Raw genomic sequence first — 18,564 nt, 5'->3', positions numbered from 1 at the left:
TCGGATAAAACCTAAACGATACCCATCCCTATTCATGAGGATAAAAGTGAGTGCCTGAAAAACACTGTAAACGGGAAGGATTATTGACAAGCCTTCCTGATGCCTCTGCGCAGCTATGGTAACGGAGCTGCTATCACTTACTCTCTCTGATATCTGTTGACGGGAACAAGCTAAAAATCTGATTGTGTGCTTCCCCTGACACAAATTTATGTCTTTATAGTTAATGTTGGTACATGACGTTTGATCTCACGTAATTCCCAACAGGGCAGCCCTGCCTGAGCAGAGGTATAATTAACCACAGTGACTGAAAACACCTGTGTGGGAATTAAAGCAGCACCCTGCAAACTCACTGAAATGCATTCCTTCATGCAGACGGTTTATTTTGTTTTATTTGATTTATTTACGCATGCATTTATTGCACCAGCCTTGGAACTTCAGTAATCTGCACATGCAACCCTTTTTGCATTTACTGAGATTTTCCCTGTTAGCTGTAAATGATGAGCTTGTTGGTTTAATACTTTTGGTGGGGAAAAAAAAATCCCAATCAAGTTTTTACTTTTTTTCCCCCCATTTTACTTTGTTCTGGTGTCAAAAATGCACAGTCTGCATGAATTTAGAGCAACACTGAGCTCTTGTAACATTAACTATGATTTTTTTTTTTTACTGCACATTTTCTTTTATGACAGCAAGAATTTCATTTATTTGTTTGATTGGTATTTGAGAAGTTGTCATTTATACCCATCCTAAACTGCATAACAAATTTATTATCATATTTTTTGTTTCTTCACATTTAAAACAATAAAAAAAAATTGTTGGAAGAAACTGGGGAAGCATTAAGCTACAGCAGCCTGATGACAGAACAACAGTAAAACAGAAAATGATCATCTCTGAGCCGCAACATCATTAAAAACATGGCGAGATGGATTCTCTGCAAGAAATCAGGCGCTCTGCAGGGTGGGACTAAACACTTATTATGCTCACATCCTAACTGTCAGTCCCTGTGCGCCCAACTATATCAAATCGACAAAATGATGGTGTTAATTTCCGTATATCATTTAAATAAGGCAGAGCCGCCGTTTAGTCAAACAGACGCCCCTCTGCGGGCCTAAATGCAGCTGTCACACTTTCTCTCCGCCTGAGAGAAAACACATTCATCTCTCATGATGTTACAGCAGGACTGTGACAAAACCAACTGTTAAAGGCTTAATTGACACTAAATGCCAACCAGAAAATCCTTCTGTATTTTTTTTTAGTCAATCGGTGATCCCTGTGTTCCGTATCAGGCATCTGCCAAATTAGATTTAGGGTTAAACTTAACCTGAGTGTTAAAAAATGGTCACAACAGTTTGTTTTCTGACCACATGGAAGCAGCAGAACAAGCCAAAAATTGACAAAAAAAGCAGATAAAGGATATTGTGAACATGTTTGCCAATAATTACAACGCATCATCATTTGAGTTATGGATCTGGCTACCTTAGCGTCCTTAATTTAAATTTATGTGACAGTGGATTGTAACTTCGATCCACAGAATGCTTCACAGACCTGAACTTTTGCAAGTCCAGCAAAAAATATGGTAAAAAAAATAAAAAGGAGAAGAAGAAGAGAGGATCAGAATGACACACCTGACATCCACGAGATAATGGAAACATCTCGGAGGATGTTGAATAAGTTACAGTCCGGGATAAACTGATTTGTGGAGGTTTGTGGAGGGGATGGAATTTCTCCTCTGACTGAGTTAGTGTAGCACTGAACTCCTTATGCTCCACGATTTTTCACCAGCCTCTTGCTGACTTTGTAATTTCTCATAAATGATGGGCAGGTAGTGGAATTTTACAGCTATCTCTGAGAACAACATACTGTAAACCTGATAACAGTGTATGAATTTTGTACGTGTGTTAGACATCTTGTAGTGCAGTCACTTTTTCTTCCAACAATCCAGAAACTGCAGATTTAGCAATCTAGATTTAGCAGTTTCACTAAACGGCAGTCGTGCTCTTTATCAAGTGAAATACTGATTGATTTTGCACTAGAAACAGCTCCTGACAAGCTTACTTTTGCAGGTTCTTTGATAGAGTTTGTCCATTTTAACCTAAAAATAGGATAACTGAGGCACTGTCACCCAAAAAGATATTTTGGATGACAAAAAAACCCAGTATTTTAGATTCTTACAGGTTATAATTCTTACATTTTTGACTGTGCAGAGCCAACTCCTGATGCGCCAGCAATTTAGCACTTGATTAGAAAGTGAGAACTATCAAATAAGCTCCATAACAGATTCTAATGAAAAGAAATACCAACTGAAATCAGATGTCAGTTTTGATGAAGCCCTTGATATAAATTAGTTTACAGGGAAATTAAATGCAGAAACAGTCTGACTGAACCACCCTGGAGCTGCACTGATGCTCACTGAATAACTGAATAAGATTTACACTCTTCTTTTACAATATATCGCTTTCATCTTTCTTATCATTAACGATTGTTTTGACTAAAAACTTTGGAATAAATCTTTTCTTTTTTTTTTGTTGCCCTTTGCTGGCATTTCGCTCGTCTGATATTCTTGTTTTTCTAGTTTGCGTCTTTCTGTCTTCACACCAGGTTTCCTTAATCACCTATCAGTGATTAGATGCTGTTCGTAACACCTTGACCCAGCAGCTAAAAAAGAAAGAAAAACAAGGTTTTGTTAGAAGTGTATTGTTTTCTTTTTAAAAGAAGCAAGCCTGCTGATGTGCTTGCTTGGTAAAAAATGATGTAGAACATGGTGTGCCACAAAGGACACAGAAAAGAAAAAATGGGCAGTGTATACAAAACCTCTCCAGTGTGATGTTTTGTCTAAAAACAGTGAAATGAATTGTGGCCTAACACTTAAATGTAACACAAATGTTTTTGTCTGAGGAATGAGTGTCACTAATATTCCTTTTTGTTCATTTAAAACACACATCGTTGGTCTTCTTCAGGGCAGCGACTGTATGAGGAAATACGATCCAATACCTCGAGGATCCAGTCTCAATTGCAGATGGGACTTTACTAATCATGTCTGTCCATCTTCTTGTTTTGCATTCATCACCAGCTTGAATAGAATCTACCCTGCAGTTCCACCTCTCACCAGAAGTGGGAACAGTTCACCAAGGAAAATTCTGGTTGGCTGAGAAACAGATGGAGAGACGTGTTCACTGCCAGGGCTCATGCAGAGTGTACAAAAAGGATGTGAAGGTGGTGTCTGTATTTGTTCGAGGTCAGACACTTGAAGGAAACCGGGGCGAGGGCTGAACCAGAAACAAAAAAGAATACACAAGGATGTGCAGACATGTGGCTAAGACCCATATTTACCATGATTTGTAAAGTTCTTCCTCTTTCTTTTTTTAAAATATCACATCATGTTGACATCTATTTTTCAGCGCTGTATTTTGAGTGTTCATTTTACCTCTAACCTCCCTCAGTGCTTCTGTTAGGAGTGTGTACGATGTGCAGGGAAAAACCATTTGACTCCCAGGCCACACACCAATATCTCCTGCCTCACAAATGACAAACGACCTGGTAGCGCAGGGAATTATCAGAAGTCAGCCTGTGAAAGAGAATCAACAAACTGCAGAAGGCCATCCCAGCATGAGATTTGGCATCTGCGCTGTCAGCAGCAAATATTGATTTAATAATACTGCTTTACTATCTTTGAGTATGCAAATTGACTGTCTGCCCAGAAACCTTTCTTAATAGATTTTGGAAAGGGAATAAGTAATGTAGATCAATTTTTATGCACTTTGATTCACTGGACATCTCTTTTTAAATTGGAGCCAAAATGATAATTGGGAAAATGCATTTATTCGCTCTGAGCTGGAAGACAGATCTATACCACTCTTCTGTTTGTTTACAACCAGCAGCTGGTGGTTTTCAGTTCAAATGAGGCAATTTTTATTTTTGTACTTAGCTGTGTGAGTTGTTATTTTTTCCGCTACTTTTTGTAAATTTTAATTATTTCTGCCTACAAAAAGTAAGGCTATCACTGCGAATCTGCCTTTCACCTTCCCTGATTAGAATGGTTGACACTAACTTGCAGTGACGGTCAAGGCCCAATGTCATTTTCTCTTCAGTGGAAAAATAATCTGCTGAAAACCTTAAATGCATTTTTATCTAATGCGCTGTCCTGTAATCAGGTTATGGTAGAATTTAACTTCATTTTCAAGGGCAAATTGACAGAAAGACGCATGCAAAGCCTAATGAAGTCTGCCGACCCACCTACCAGGACCTATTAAGCTGACTAAAGAACTCATATCTTTCTTAATCACTTTATAAAAATATTTAAAAAGTGCAAGCTTTTCAATGAGTTCTGCGCCAGCTTCCCTTGTTCTCTGGATTCATATTTACTTTGCAGATATGACAGTGCTATCAGTCTTCTTATCTAATACTCAGCAAGACATCAAATAAGCCCCTTTCCCTAAAATGTCAAACTGATGTTTAAAAGGTTAAGAAGCTCATAGCATGCCTAGATTATAAATCTAGGCATTGGCCCTTCACTGGCTGGTCCCATCTATAAACATGAATGTGCAGAATTATGGGAAAAAGTAAGAGTAACTCGGCTGGAATTACAGATGTTTATTAACTGGGATCAACAGAGGAAACTGGTGTTTGCATGTGTCATGATGAATCTGTGCACTCAGCCGTCAAGGATTAGTTGTTTCGACTGAATCAATTCTGTGAATAATGACCACTTAAAACTTTCTTTCCAACCCTAATTTAATTATTTGCAATGTGTCATTGGTCTGTATAGGTTGTCAGTCATCCACATTATGGCTTAAAAAGAAGGCAGCTGGATTGTTTCATCTCTAACCCAAGAGGCTTCTTCAGCTTTAAAACTGGAGAGTGCCAGCTTTGGAAGTGGCCTAATGGCTCGTTGACCCACTATTGATTACGTGATTACGTGAGCGATTAAGGGTCACACGAGCCCAGGGTTTGTGGGTCATTACCATCACAGCGACTGAGGTTTGAATGATCTGTGCAGACAGGTGGACCACAGATGCACAGCACCCAACGCTCAACGGGACAAGAAAGGACACGCTTGATGGTTTTGCTTTTTATATGTCCCTTCCTTTTCTCCTCTTTCAACTCCTCCATTCCTATGCCCTCACTATAATATGTGCAGTTTGGAGGGATTATGTGACAAATTAACAGACTATCGAAGAAATTGCACTTAAGTTTTGGTGAGTGTAATTCTAGTGTTTTATTCATCACTAATATGCAGATATGTGTGCCTGTTTGATGCAGTATCGCAGCCTCGATAAAGAAGCTTGAAAATTTTGTCAATTCTTTCTCCAACAAAAGCCAACATGACAGCAGCCAAAATGTTAGAACAGAAGCAATTTTATTATAGTTATTTTACAGTTTTCCATTGGTGATATTTTTTGTTTCCTCAACAAATTCCATAAAGTCTGTTTCTGTAGCGTCCTTTTAGATGTGCCTATTTTTGTCTCTCAACCACAAACCTCTTCCCTCTTACTGAAAAGTTTCATCATCACTAAGAGGAAATCTGAAAATGGATTACTAATTTATACCTTCAGTAACAAAAAAAGAAAAAAAGAAACACCCATTGACCCATTTTCAGCCACATTTATCAGATGACCTTGTGTGATGGACAAATACAGGAGCAGATTTAATCACTGAAGTAAGTGGGTCCAGTTGTTTGGAGGATTATGGCTATAGAGGCAGTAAATTGGTAAATTTATGATTCACTTTTTAGACAACATTAAACTGTATGATACATAAAGATTTATCTCCCAGGGTAACTTTTCTTTTTCCTTCCTTTTTAAACCTTTCCATTACCTTTGGATCTATGCAACCTTGAGGATGTCTTGTAACACATTCACTTTTTGTACATCCAGCTTCAGCTTTGTAACATTCAGGTTCTCTACTTGATGATGAATGTGCCTCTCCTGCACCTCCATCTTCTCTGTAGTCTAGCGGGAGGGACACGAATGCAAGGTAGCACAGGGTAGGCTAACAGTACAATGGAAGTAGTGCTAATGAGTTATTGACAGACGGGATTTTAGCACAAATCTGAATGAGAGAGCTATTTGCGAAATGTTATTCCTCCGTTTTGTGCACTTATATACACTCAGTGCTCCTCAGATGCATTCTCTGCACACGGGCCAGTCCAGTCTATTTATGTAGACTTCATACATTGGGTACATTTGCATTTCGCAGACTCTTGTGAAGCCTGCATTTCAGTTTCATGCAGCATGGCATATTAAGAAAGCAGGTGCACACTGTCTGACTTCAGCAGTGTGATTTGTATTCTACACTCGTAACTCCGGTTTTCTTTCCATTTTCATAATATGTCATCATTATCTTTTCTACCTCTGGATATGGCTTTAGGGAGCTGGAAGCTCTAATAGCTAATATCCCTGTTTAAATTTAGGATTTTGCAATACAGAGGACTTTTGTAGAAAATTGAATGACTTTTCTTTGATATTTTTGAAATATTCAGGGCATAGAAAGCAGAAACTCTTTGGCTAACAGTCCCAGAGGCACACCTAAACTTTCATGTTGATGTTCTATTGCGTTTTTTTCCTCCCACACCCGATAAAACTTGTCCTCCTCTTCACCTCTGGCTCTCTGGTTCCTTTTCCTTCAGTGTGACTCACTGTACTGCATGGCAAAAACATTGCTGGAGGTTAGAGGATTTTAGCGTGATGGGTGTACCGTGAAAGTGATTATGTGTCCACAGTGTTATTTTGCACACACAATCAGCTTTCTGGATGAACACCAAGAACACTTCATTCAGCCAGAGGAAGAAAAACAAAAACAAAACTGAACCTAACAGGAATCCCAGAGGATAAATTTACTCTCCTAATCACACAAGTTGAACTCATAGTGGGCTGGGACCTCCACTGGACTGAATGCACTGATTCAACCTGTGTTCACTACCTAAAATAAACAATCCAGAGGTTTCAAGTTGTCTCTTGTTAGACAATCTCATATGTACTCATCAGGCTTTTATGTTATTACTATTTTACACTTTTATCATCCGTTTCTTTACATGACGTCTTCTTCGTGACTTCTTTTCTGTTCCACTCACCCCCAATCAGTCATGGCAGATGGTTGCCCCTCCCTGAGGCTGGTTCTGCTAGATGTATCTGTTAAAGTGGAGTTTTTCCTTTCCACTGTCACCAAGTGCTAGCTTATAGCAGGCTGTCTGATTGTTGAGTTTTTCCCTCTAAGGTTGCAGGTTCTTCACCTTGCAATATAAAGCGCTTTGAGTGGTGTTATATAAATAAAACTGAATTTGAGTGAATTTTGCTTCTTGGTTACTTTAATAATAAATTTGTGCATAAATATGTGTTTGGTTTAATAAAGGCCATCCATCCATCCTCTTAACCACTTATCCTGTTAACCCGTAGGCTTGCAGGGGGACTACGTTACTGGTTAACCAAACATGTCTTTGAACTGTGGTGGAAAGTGACAGTACCTGAAACAAATGGATGAGTCACATGGAAGAAGTACACCTCTACCTTTATCACACCTTCAAACACATAAAGGTATAATCAGTGCCCCAGATTATGTTCTGCTGATTAGAATATCCTTAAGTAGTGACAGGTGGGACCTGTTTAATTTAAACCTCACACACTGATATGGTGTTCTTTTTGTTGTTAAAATGTGTAGAGCGTGATCATGTCATGATATGGAAAGCTCTTCCCTTAGCCTCTTAAAAAAGATTGTAGATGGCTATAAGCTTGGCAGTGATTTTTGAAAAAATGAATTTAGGAAAATCATCTACAGCTGGCATAGATTTCAAACCACAGCCGGTTTGTCCAGTCACGGCTACCTGAGCAATTTCAGCCCCCAATTTCAGTTGTAACAAAAAAACGAAACGTGATTTTCATCTCAGGATCTGCAGGTAATTCTCGAAACTGCTGGCATCATTGTAGGTATTTAAAATCAAAAAATGATTGTACAAATCTGACCTGTATGGGAGGTGTGCCAAGCAAAAGATAAACTGCAGTTTGACAGTGAGAAAAGACCAGGCCTTCTGGAATAATGTGCTCTGGACAGACAAATCAAAGATAAGAGTTGTTTGGTGCAGACCAAAGACAGCCTCTCAGGATAAGAACCACGAGGCATCTATGAAGTATGGTCCGGAGTTGCTTTGCTGCCTCGGGGACTGGGCAGCTCATGGTCATTGATTCAGCTCTAAATTCTACATCATATTAAATTGCACTTGAATAAAATGTTAGCCCATTTGCCTGAAAAATTAAGCAGCAAGTAGGTATTTTGGAAGGATAATGATCCAAAGCACACTAGCAAGTCCACCAGGGAATGACTCAAAACGAGGAAATGGAAGGATGTGAAAACCACAAAAACTGCATGAAAACTCTTAAAGATCTTGCCTCTAAAGGAATTTTGCATGGAAGGCGGGTAAAATTTTCACTAAGCTGATGTCAGAGTCTGGATAATTATGCAAAGAAACCTGCCAGAATGTATTTTAGCTAAAGGGGGTAAAAGTAGCTTCTGGTGCCAAGGGCTTACTCTCTTATTCCACAGTAGAACATCACATGGATTGAAAAAGATATTTTTGTCTCTCGGTGTTATTCAAGTAGAGTTTTTACTAAGTATCAAAGAGGATCAAATGTTTGCTTCTCCAAGTATTTCAAACAAACCAAATACAATTTTTCCTCAAATTAATAATCACATGACCATCAGTGATTACAGTTTTCATTCACAGTGTTTGTTTTTTCATAAAGACGCCAAATCCTGCTTTCAAACTTTATTGGAAGGCTGATAAGCTTGTCGCATATCTGTGAAAATACATGCTTGAAGGAAATAAAATAACAAAAAGCACCGTTAATTTAAACAATCTTTGTGATCTGTTGATTTCCATCACATTACGTAGAGGGATTTCAGCATAAAGGCAATATTTTACAGCATATTTTAAGCATACAGCTTAGTTAACACAAGGTTACAAAATGAATGCTTATTGAACAGTTTCAGGTAAAGCCCAGCGGGAGGCAGTATAAGGCTGGCCCTTCAATCCACATATCCACTTTTTTATATATATATTTTTTTTTATCTGTCCAGAAGCGGTTCGCTCTTCACATTGTTTCAGTGCAGTGAAAGGTCATAGTGCTCACAGGACAGGAAGGCCCTCCCCCATAGGCCAGTGCTCTTCCTGTTCTCCTCTCTGAGACACCTGAGCAGCATAATGTGGCTCAGGCACTTTTTTTTTTAGATGGTGTCATCTAAATGCTCGTGCAGCCTTTCTCCTCTGTTATTGTGCCTGTACCTCCTGAAAAGAAACCAAGTGTTCAATTTAGTGCAGCAACAGTGACAAACTGTACACTGGCTCGAGTAAAAATGACAATTGTTTTGTCAGCAGACGCAGGCTGGCCTGTCACGCCTCATGTTTGCACAGTATTGTGTGGGAGGACACCGTGTCACATTTTGCTGTTTCATTCTGTACCATCACCTTTTTTTTTTTTTCCTTGTCGTTTTCTAAAGCATCCACTACCAGTGTCTTATTTTCTCGCTGCATATGGCTTTATCAACTGAGCATAGCCTGAAATGAGATTTGTGCTTGTGTCTGCCAGTGACTGTGTGCTTTACCGTACCTCCACAGCAGAAATGCGAGCACTCCTCCTAAACTCAGCAGGAGCAGGAGACAGACTACAGCTGCCGTCGCACTTCTGTTCTCGGTCTCACAAGGTGCTGTCAACCAGGAAAAAACAGCCGATGAGAGGAGGAACAAAGAAAAACAAACCCAAAGAGACAAAAAAAACAGAGGTCATCTGGCATGGCTGTTCTTAGAGGGCAAAGAGGTCCCCTGCAACAACTCCACACAGTCACTAAACTGACTGGAACACCAAGGGATAACAGGAGGCATCTAAAATACCCTGACTGTCGCTGGATCATCATGCCTCTTGGCAGATACGAGGAATTGCATTTGTCTTGCCTGTTTAGCAGCAGTGGTAGCGGCAGTGGCAGTAGTGTTGGTAGTGATTTATTGATTGCACTCTGGAAAATCCTTTATCGCTGAAACACCACCGGTGATACAATACACAGAACAGAACAGAAGCGTAATCAGGACACAGCTTCAATAGACACAATGCATTATGTACAGGAGTCCGATTCCTGAATATCCATGACACAGCACGGTGGGCTTTAAATAAAGTGTCAACAGGCGTAGCCACCTTTACATCGAACCGCCTGCTCCAGCCAAATGGGGATCAAGCATTGAGTTTTTTAATCTCATGTGGAGAAATGTGGATTTAGATCCCAAGTAAATGCAGTATGACCATGAAAAAAGTGCTGCATTACAAGTCAAAGATAACTCTGACTTAAGTCCACGAGAGTATATTTTTATATATAAACACAAAAAGTAAAGAAATTTGTATTTGGTAGATTATTTCTTGCCAATAAATCGTACACCTTGAAAAACCTGCTTATTTAAATGAAGCCATGTTTGTAAGGAAAATGCGTTTGTGGGTTGAGCAGCAGAGTTGAGTATGTGGGCTGTGTCCATTAAAAACTTTCCAATTTTTCTCTTGCCAATCACAAACAGCTCTGACAAGTTTTTCATGGCCACAACCCACATACTCAACTCTGCTGCTCAACTCTGCTGCTCAACCCACAAACGCATTTTCCTTACAAACGTGATGCCATTTAAGGGAAAGATTTGTTGCCAAGGAGCACTGTTGCAAAAAAATTAAATAAAAATCAACCAAACACAAACCTCCTTAATTTTGTGCAAAGTTTATCAAAATTATTGATAAAATCTGAGTATTACAAGCATTTTGTTGACACATAAAAAATCAAGTGGTCTACTGCAACGTGAGTCTATTGCATGATGCATTATAGATCATGTAGCATTTGTAATATCTTAAAAATGTTTTATTCACACATATGCACAGCTTGGTACTAGCCATAGATGATTTTAAATTGCTTTATGATAAATTTATGCATGTCTCAATTTGCAAGATAACAAGACAGCGATCAAATTAATGTAGAGGATTTTTAAGAGAAATGTTCAAGTAAATAGATCCATCTCAAAATTATAAAACCAACTCCAAAAAAAAGTTTCTAATTAGAATATTTTAAGAGTTCAAAAACCCAATGTTCACACTCCTTTTTAGACCTCTTATGGTCTCCTTTATCCATTTAGCTGCTAAATGCTGGATCACATTTATCAGCTTCACTCTGACTTTGTGTGTCTGTCTTTTGATGTCAGACAGGAAGAGTTCAGTGTTTTTTATGACAACAACAGCTGGAAATTAAGTCAAGAACAGTGACAGTGAACCACAAAAGCCAAGCTAAAAAATAACCCACAGACCCAAGACGTGATAATTATCAGTGGCTTCATCCCTGTGGGGGGGATATTTCCCTTTACACTTCCACTGTTAATGTCATAAGTGTTGATTAAAAAAGGTAAAGCAGTACCTGCAGTGTAGGTGGCGGAACTATGGCCGAGCTTGTTGCTAACAATGCAGGTGAAGTGGCCACAGAGTGGAGAAATGGTAATAATTAATATTGTTCCATTGTTGGAGACTTTGCCCACCGCCTTGGTGATGTCGGCACTCTCGTGGCGCCAGCTGAATCTGGGATCAGTCCCCCAGGCCTCGGTACAAACAAGCAAGGAGTGGGACACGTTAATGCTGACGGAGACGTGGTGGACTGCCTCTGGAAAGACAGACAAACAGAGGTGAAATATGGAAATATGTGACAAGTATGTAGGTAAAGAACGCAGCGCTGGATGGAAACAAGAGGATATATGAAGTGCTCAGCCGTGGGCATCTATCTGTTATAGAATAAGAATAATGGCACACGGCTGTCCAAGAGGGTCTCAGACAAAGAATCATGAGAGACATTTAATGCTGTCAGGAGAAACTGGCTCAGTTTCAGAGACAATAATGAGATCAGAGAGAGAGGCATAATGTTGGAGAATGGGATGATGGAAAACCCTGGAAGCCGAGAGAGCAGATGTAGAGAAGAGTGGAGCTGATGAATTGATACTGTTAGGGCAGACAAATGAGAGTAAAAGCACAGAAGCTACGGGGAGACTGGATTCGTCTAGAGGGACAAACGCAAAAAGAAAGACCGGGAAAGTGGAGCCTGTAGGCAAATTTAATTCCAAGTGTTACATTATTAAATGAGACATCTACCAACAGAAGAAAACAATGCTTTCTACTGTGAAATTAAAGCACATTCGTTATACTGTTGGTAATTATTGGAGTTAACACTTGAAAGGCCACAACAGAGTCAGCTGGAGAGTATTTGATGTATTCTTTCTTTCATATAATTACTCAGAGAGATTCATGTAAAGAGGCCAAGTTTTACATAAACTGCCGCAGCAACATATTCAAATAATTTAAAGCAAACAACATTTATATTCATATTTCGACTAACTGTTGGTATATTCTCCAGCAGCCCCACTATGTAGTAGGACCTTTTGTTCCCATGTCTTTACACTGGGACGTCTTAATGTTAATTTACTGCTGCTTTAGCATTTACTGCTGCCGTATTGAACCTTTAAACAAGTACCAGGTGGAGGTATGACGCATGGATGTAATTACACCATAATTTTACAATCAGTGGATATAACCATCAAAACGCTTCTAACTTAATGATTTATACTTAAAAATTCATACCCTCTCATGAGTCTCTTGTCTCTTGTTAAAGGCAAAATAATGGATTACACAGTAAAATATGTACAGTAGCTTGGTGGTAATATTCTTTCCTCAAAGTCATCAGTGTTTAATTATCTGCATTCATTACTGTGCAAAAACTTTTGTTGTGTATCATCTAGAATTAGGACTGTTGTTAATGAATATTTATTATGAGATAATCCATACACTTCTTTTTGTAGTTAACCTATTGCCTGTTATTTATAATGTTTCATTGTGCCCACCATTGTTGTCCTCAAGCTGAACAAAACCAAAGCAAGATATTTTATTTGGGCAACCCAACATGTTAGATGGGTATCTCTCTGCTAATTGGTCTTATAGCTTCTTACCACTTTGACAGTGCTTCAAAATTTGATAAACAGGTGAGCTCTGTTGCTAAACTAAGGCATCTCAGTAAGGTGAAGGCCTCTCCCGCTGCATGACTTTGAGAGAGTAATTCACACTTTTATTACCTCTCTTGTTTAAACTATTGCAATTCTTTATATGTTGACTTTGACCAGTCGTTTCATCATCGCCTCTGGGATGTGCAAAATGCAGAAGTTTGCCTTTTGACAGAACAGAAATGACGTGATCACCTATATTCTTGTTACACTTGCTCCTTACACAGACTTCGAGATCCAATTAAAATTTTTATTACATGTTTCTGAGTCTCAGTCATTTAGCACCACCTTGCTTAACTGAACTTTTGCAACCCTACAATCCTGCCAGAGCACTGACGTCTACGAAGCAACTGCTTTAAGGTGTTTCCGATTCAAGCTTAATAGCAGAGGTGATCGAGCCTTTTTAGTGGTGGCTCCTCATCTTTTGATCAACTTAGCTTACCAGCCTCTCAATCATTTTAAAATGCTGTTAAAAACCTACTTTTTCTAACTTGCTTTAGGTCTAATTGAACAGGATACCTTGGCTTTTATTATTCAAAATTGTTTTTACTCAGTTTGAACTTGTGACGCTCTCCACTTTAGAGGATGTGGTTCGCCATATTAAGCCCACAGGTTCCCCTCGGGATCCTTTTCCTCCACAATTTTTTTAAGACATTTTTCTAGTATAGGGCAGTATGTCCTTGAAATTATTAACAGCAGTCTGTCTTCTGGTGTGGTTCCTGCAAATTTCAAACATGCAGTAGTGCAGCTACTGCTTAAGAAACCTGGCCTTGATCACAGTTTTAGCGAACTATAGGCCTATTTCCAAGCTGCCTTTACTTTCCAAGGTTTTAGAGAAAATCGTTTTTAGTCAACTGAAAGATTTTCTAGATGATAATGGCATCTTTGAGGTTTTTCAGTCAGGTTTCAAAACACTTCATAGCACAGAATCTGCATTATTAAGGGTTTTTAATGACATCCTTCTGGCATGTGATTCTGGTAACCATGTTGTCCTTGTCTTGCTTGACCTAACTGCTGCTTTTGACACCGTAGACCACAATATTCTAATTTCTCGATTAAGTGATGTAGTAGGTATTGGTGGCACTGCACTCAATTGGTTTAAGTCTTCTTTGTCAGATCGAACTTTCTCTGTCAGCCTTCTCGGTTCCGAATCATCTTCTGCTCCTCTGTCATGCGGTGTCCCACAGGGCTCAATTTTAGGGCCACTACTGTTTTTACTGTATTTATTGCCTCTGGCTTCTATCCTTAGAAGGCATGGGATCGCATTTCATTGTTATGCCAAAGACTGCCAAATTTATTTGCCACTGAAGCAGAAGGGTGGCATCTCCATAAAACCTCTCATGACATGTCTAGATGACATTAGAGCTTGGTTGGCTCTAAACTTTTTAAATTTTAATGAAAAGAAAACAGAGTTGTTGGTGTTTGGACCCAGTGGTCCCTGTGAGTCCTCCTCTGTAGATTTGGGACCTCTGGAAGTTTATTTTAAACCTGTTGTTACTGATCTTGGTTTTAAGTTGGACAGTGATTTTAAATTGGACAACCAAATCAGAGCAGTGGTGAAGTCCAGTTTTTATCATTTAAGGCGACTGGCAAGAGTAAAATCTTTTCTTTCGAGGCAGCACCTTGAAACAGTGATCCATGCTTTTATTTCTTCCCGCCTGGACTACTGTAACGCACTTTATGTAGGGGTCAGACAGTCGTTGCTCTCACGTCTGCAGCTGGTTCAAAATGCTGCTGCACGACTCCTAACAGGAACTCGTAAAAGAATGCATATAACCCCTGTCCTGGCCTCACTACACTGCCTGTGTCTTTTAGAGTTTTGAAATTCTTATGTTTATTTTTAAATGCTTCACAGTCTTGCCCCGCCTGGCCTCTCTAAGCTTTTTCATCTCCACACACCCTGTCGGTCTCTCAGGTCAGCTGACCAGCTGCTCCTGGAGGTACCGAGATTGGTAGGAAGTCAACTTGAACCTGAAGTTTTATTTATAAGCTTCCAAATGACAACATCAGACACTTTAAGGTACTTAATATTGTAAGGTAAAGACTCTACATTAATAGAGAGGAAACCCCAACAACTAAACGCCCCCCTTTTAGCAAGCACTTGGCGACAGTGGGAAGGAAAAACTCCCTTCTAACAGGAAGAAACTTCCGTCAGAACCAGAGTCAGTGAGGGGTTACGCTACAACCTTTAAATGCTCATAATTTGAAATAAATGATCAACTATAGTAAATATAGAGCATCTTAACACTCGAGCAGTTGTGTATCCCTGCACTGTACCAGCAGTGTCTTTAAATTTCTCCATAACGTCTATTACAACAAGCCTTTGTGGAGTGGGGACCTGGATAAATGGACAGCATACTAAAGTGACTGTGCACATAATTTACTAACAAAAGGGGATTTATCTAAGGCTGTCACAATAAATCCTCTCACGTGCCGGTTGTCATACTGTACCGTATTCCCTGACGATGCATTGTGTGGAGGTGTTGGCTCCTTGGCGATCTGTCACAGTCAGACTGTACACGCCGCTGTCCGCTGTGGTGTATCCATTAATCTGGAGTGTCGTCTCCTGCTGCTCGGTGCTCACACGGACATTTGGCCTCGTACCAGCACACTTGAGACTCCTGCCAGAGCACGTGGCCAGTGTCACTCTCTCAATATTAAACCCCGTTTCCGGCTCGTGTTCCCAGGTTATTGTGGAGATGTCTTCCAGGTGACCACGCTTGATCTGGGCTTTCAGATCCAGGCTGGATCCGGGGATTACATACACCGGCTCTTCATTGAGGATGTGCACTGACATACAATGGAGCCCACATGGCACTGAGAACAAAGATCGCACTGTTCTTTATTACATCGTCTTCTGTGCCTCTTTCACTTACGTGACTCATACAGTGCATATTTCTACTGCGCTGGCCATGAAGACCTGCAGTATTCAATCAGACTTTTGCCTCTGGAGTGTTTGCATTGTACGAACAAAATAGAAAGCTAATGAAACAAACAATAACATAATATGTCATCGCCATCCTTCTCTGTATGCGCTTTATGAATATACTATAGCTAGTTGCTGTCAAATAATGTCAAGTTATGATTTATAATGCATGACAGCCATGCCTAATGTGATATCCATCAAACCACATCAATATCCTAAAATCTGTGTCAAAGCCTGGTAAGCCTGTGTGCATTTACCATGAGAGCTATTAATCATGTGTCTTAACTTGAAAGGCAAAGGATGGGGGAAACGTAAATAATGCAAGTGCGGTCATTAACGCAAGAGGCACTTTTGCGTAACAGTGCAACGTCTTAGGGTTGTTTTGATCATTCTTTGTGTGGCTGAGGAACAGAAACTGTGCCACTGTCTCAGCTTGAACAAAGAAAAAAGGGCAAAGCAACATAGCAATACTTTTTCCCTTCTTTGCTTTTTTTTTTCTGCCTAATGACAAAATCATTAATATGGCGGGTACAACAAAAAAGGCTTACTCAAGAGAAACAGTGGGGCAATTCTCCAGCACAGGAAATACTGTAGATCCATAACACCTGCTGATGTAGACGGAGAGTAGAGAAAGAGGAATTTGTCCATGACCTCAGCAGCGGCACACAATTTCCTCTGTACTCAGGCAGCAGGGGTGCCACTGCAGCAAGAATAATAACACCACCTCCAGAGAAAATGTGAAATTAAAATGAGAGCAAAAACAATTACAGCCAGCATGTCCTTCTATTAAAAAAATGTAAGCCAAATGTTTAGGGTATTCTTTTTTTTTCTCCCCTCTTAATTTATTTGTGAAGTATCCAAAGAACAACAGTATTGGCATTGCAGACTGCAGTAAAATCAGAAGTTGGAACAAAACCGGGACACGTCTGCTGCCAAAACTAAAATGAAGCCCCTCAAGCACAGCTGCTACAGGAAAACACAGAGAGAGAACAGAGATAACGGTGCAAGAACACAACCCAACCTGCATGCATTAAATATAACCTAGAATTCCCCTTTTTGTTTACCTTGAAGTTATCCACATCAAAACCCTCTGCAGCGGGACTCACCTACCTTTCTAAACCCGAGACAGACAGCACAGTTGAGTCAGAGGTCTTCTGCTCTGTATTGACTTTCTTAGAGGTTAAAGTGCAGCGCAGTTCACCTCAGTGAGAAGAATTATGGCCCAAAACACCGCAATACCTTTAAAGGGCTTGCCATTGTAAGAAATATTCCAGTTTGAAACAGCAGTAAAGCCAGATGTCTTCTGGAGCTTCTTCTCTTCTCTCTGGCCTTTTCCCCCTTCTCGTCATGTCCAACCCTTGTGTGTCACGTAGGCGTCATTTTCTTTTCCAACAGTCTACCTCCCACCCCACCACCACTTCCTGTACAGTCAATGCTCTTTTCTGCTTTGTGCTTTAAATAAGTTGAACTGTCTATTGTAAAACCACCCCCTTTTTATTATAAGCACCACCCTGCTCCTTTCCTGGGCCTGTGTTCTAGCATACGCTCCCTGGACAATACAGCATATTTGATTCTAGATTTTCACACAGCTGCTTCTGAGCTGTTTGTTAATAGTGATAAAAAGAAATGGCTTTCTTTGGAAGGAAATCACTGACAATGTTGAAACGCATTCTTACAAAATAGGTTTTGTACTGCAGGCTTCTTATCCGGCACGAACACTAGTTGCCCTGCAGACACAATGCATTGTTTTGGTGTTGAATTGTAAAGAGGAACTAATACACGATTTACTCTATTTTTATTTCTTCCAATAATTGTCCCTTGCTTGCAACTGAGAAACCTCTTCAAGCACGTTAAGGGGAATGCCAGCGATTTCATTCCCTGGGAAAGTTTAGCTTTGTGTTAAAATCTGATCGCCAGCTGTTTTAAAGAAAACTGCAAGCGGATACAAATGAATCCATCAAACAAGATGATTTGATATGATCGAAAGCGCCACAACAGCCTCCGAACCAGCTCTGACACGAGATTGTTTTGCCACACGTGTCTCTTACACCACTAGAGCACTGAAGCATAATGACATCACTTATTCAGAGGTTAGTGCCACAGTTTCTCACTTTGGGGAGCACATCCTGGGGCACGGATATAATGAGCGATTTAAAAATGATTATAAAACCATTTGTATTTGCAAAGGATTTACGAATAATCATGGGAATCACAGCTGTGGCCCCCACTGAGTCTACAGAAAAGTGCTGTTAGTTGGAATTAACCAGTGGGTGGCACTAATACAACAGCTGAAAAATATCAACACTGTTAGCCCTCATATCAGCTTTTTTTTTTCTTTTTTTCCTTCTTCTTCCTCAGCAGACATCATCTATAAGCTTCTGGCTCCATATGCAAATGAATTACTTGCTGGGGTTGTTTCAGTTTGCTAATGTGTTACTGCACAAGCGAGCAGCTGAATCAAAGACTCAAATGTGTAAAGATGGTGCAATTATATGATTTTATCTGGTGCTCTAGGGGATCATGTCTTCTTCTTTCGACTGCTCCCTATAGGGGTCGCCACATCTCCTATCTCACCCTCTCTCCCTTACATTCTCCT

General features: G+C 39.9%; 1 protein-coding gene across 2 annotated transcripts; it reads right to left on the bottom strand.

Annotated features, from left to right (window-relative positions):
* Positions 1–8,737: 8,737 nt before the first annotated feature.
* On the bottom strand, positions 8,738–17,537 carry LOC102194547 (uncharacterized). Of its 2 annotated transcripts, none has more exons than XM_013911622.1 (6): positions 17,079–17,537; positions 16,517–16,692; positions 15,494–15,859; positions 11,419–11,658; positions 9,594–9,690; positions 8,738–9,271 (listed from the first exon to the last, which is right to left on the bottom strand). In XM_013911622.1, the coding sequence occupies exons 2-6, from the start codon at positions 16,614–16,616 to the stop codon at positions 9,211–9,213; spliced, it is 864 nt and encodes a 287-aa protein (XP_013767076.1). In that variant the 5' UTR covers positions 16,617–16,692; positions 17,079–17,537; the 3' UTR covers positions 8,738–9,210. The 2 variants fall into 2 exon arrangements, with proteins under 2 accessions (XP_013767076.1, XP_005736121.1); XM_005736064.1 differs by having other exon boundaries at positions 16,517–16,576; positions 17,079–17,536.
* Between the last annotated feature and the right edge of the window lie 1,027 nt (positions 17,538–18,564).

Source organism: Pundamilia nyererei, unplaced genomic scaffold (assembly GCF_000239375.1).
Source record: "Pundamilia nyererei isolate P.nyererei 1_Seehausen unplaced genomic scaffold, PunNye1.0 scaffold00067, whole genome shotgun sequence".
Lineage (NCBI taxonomy): Eukaryota > Metazoa > Chordata > Actinopteri > Cichliformes > Cichlidae > Pundamilia > Pundamilia nyererei.
The sequence above is the reverse complement of the archived record's forward strand: the minus strand, read 5'-3'. Positions and strand labels throughout refer to the sequence as shown.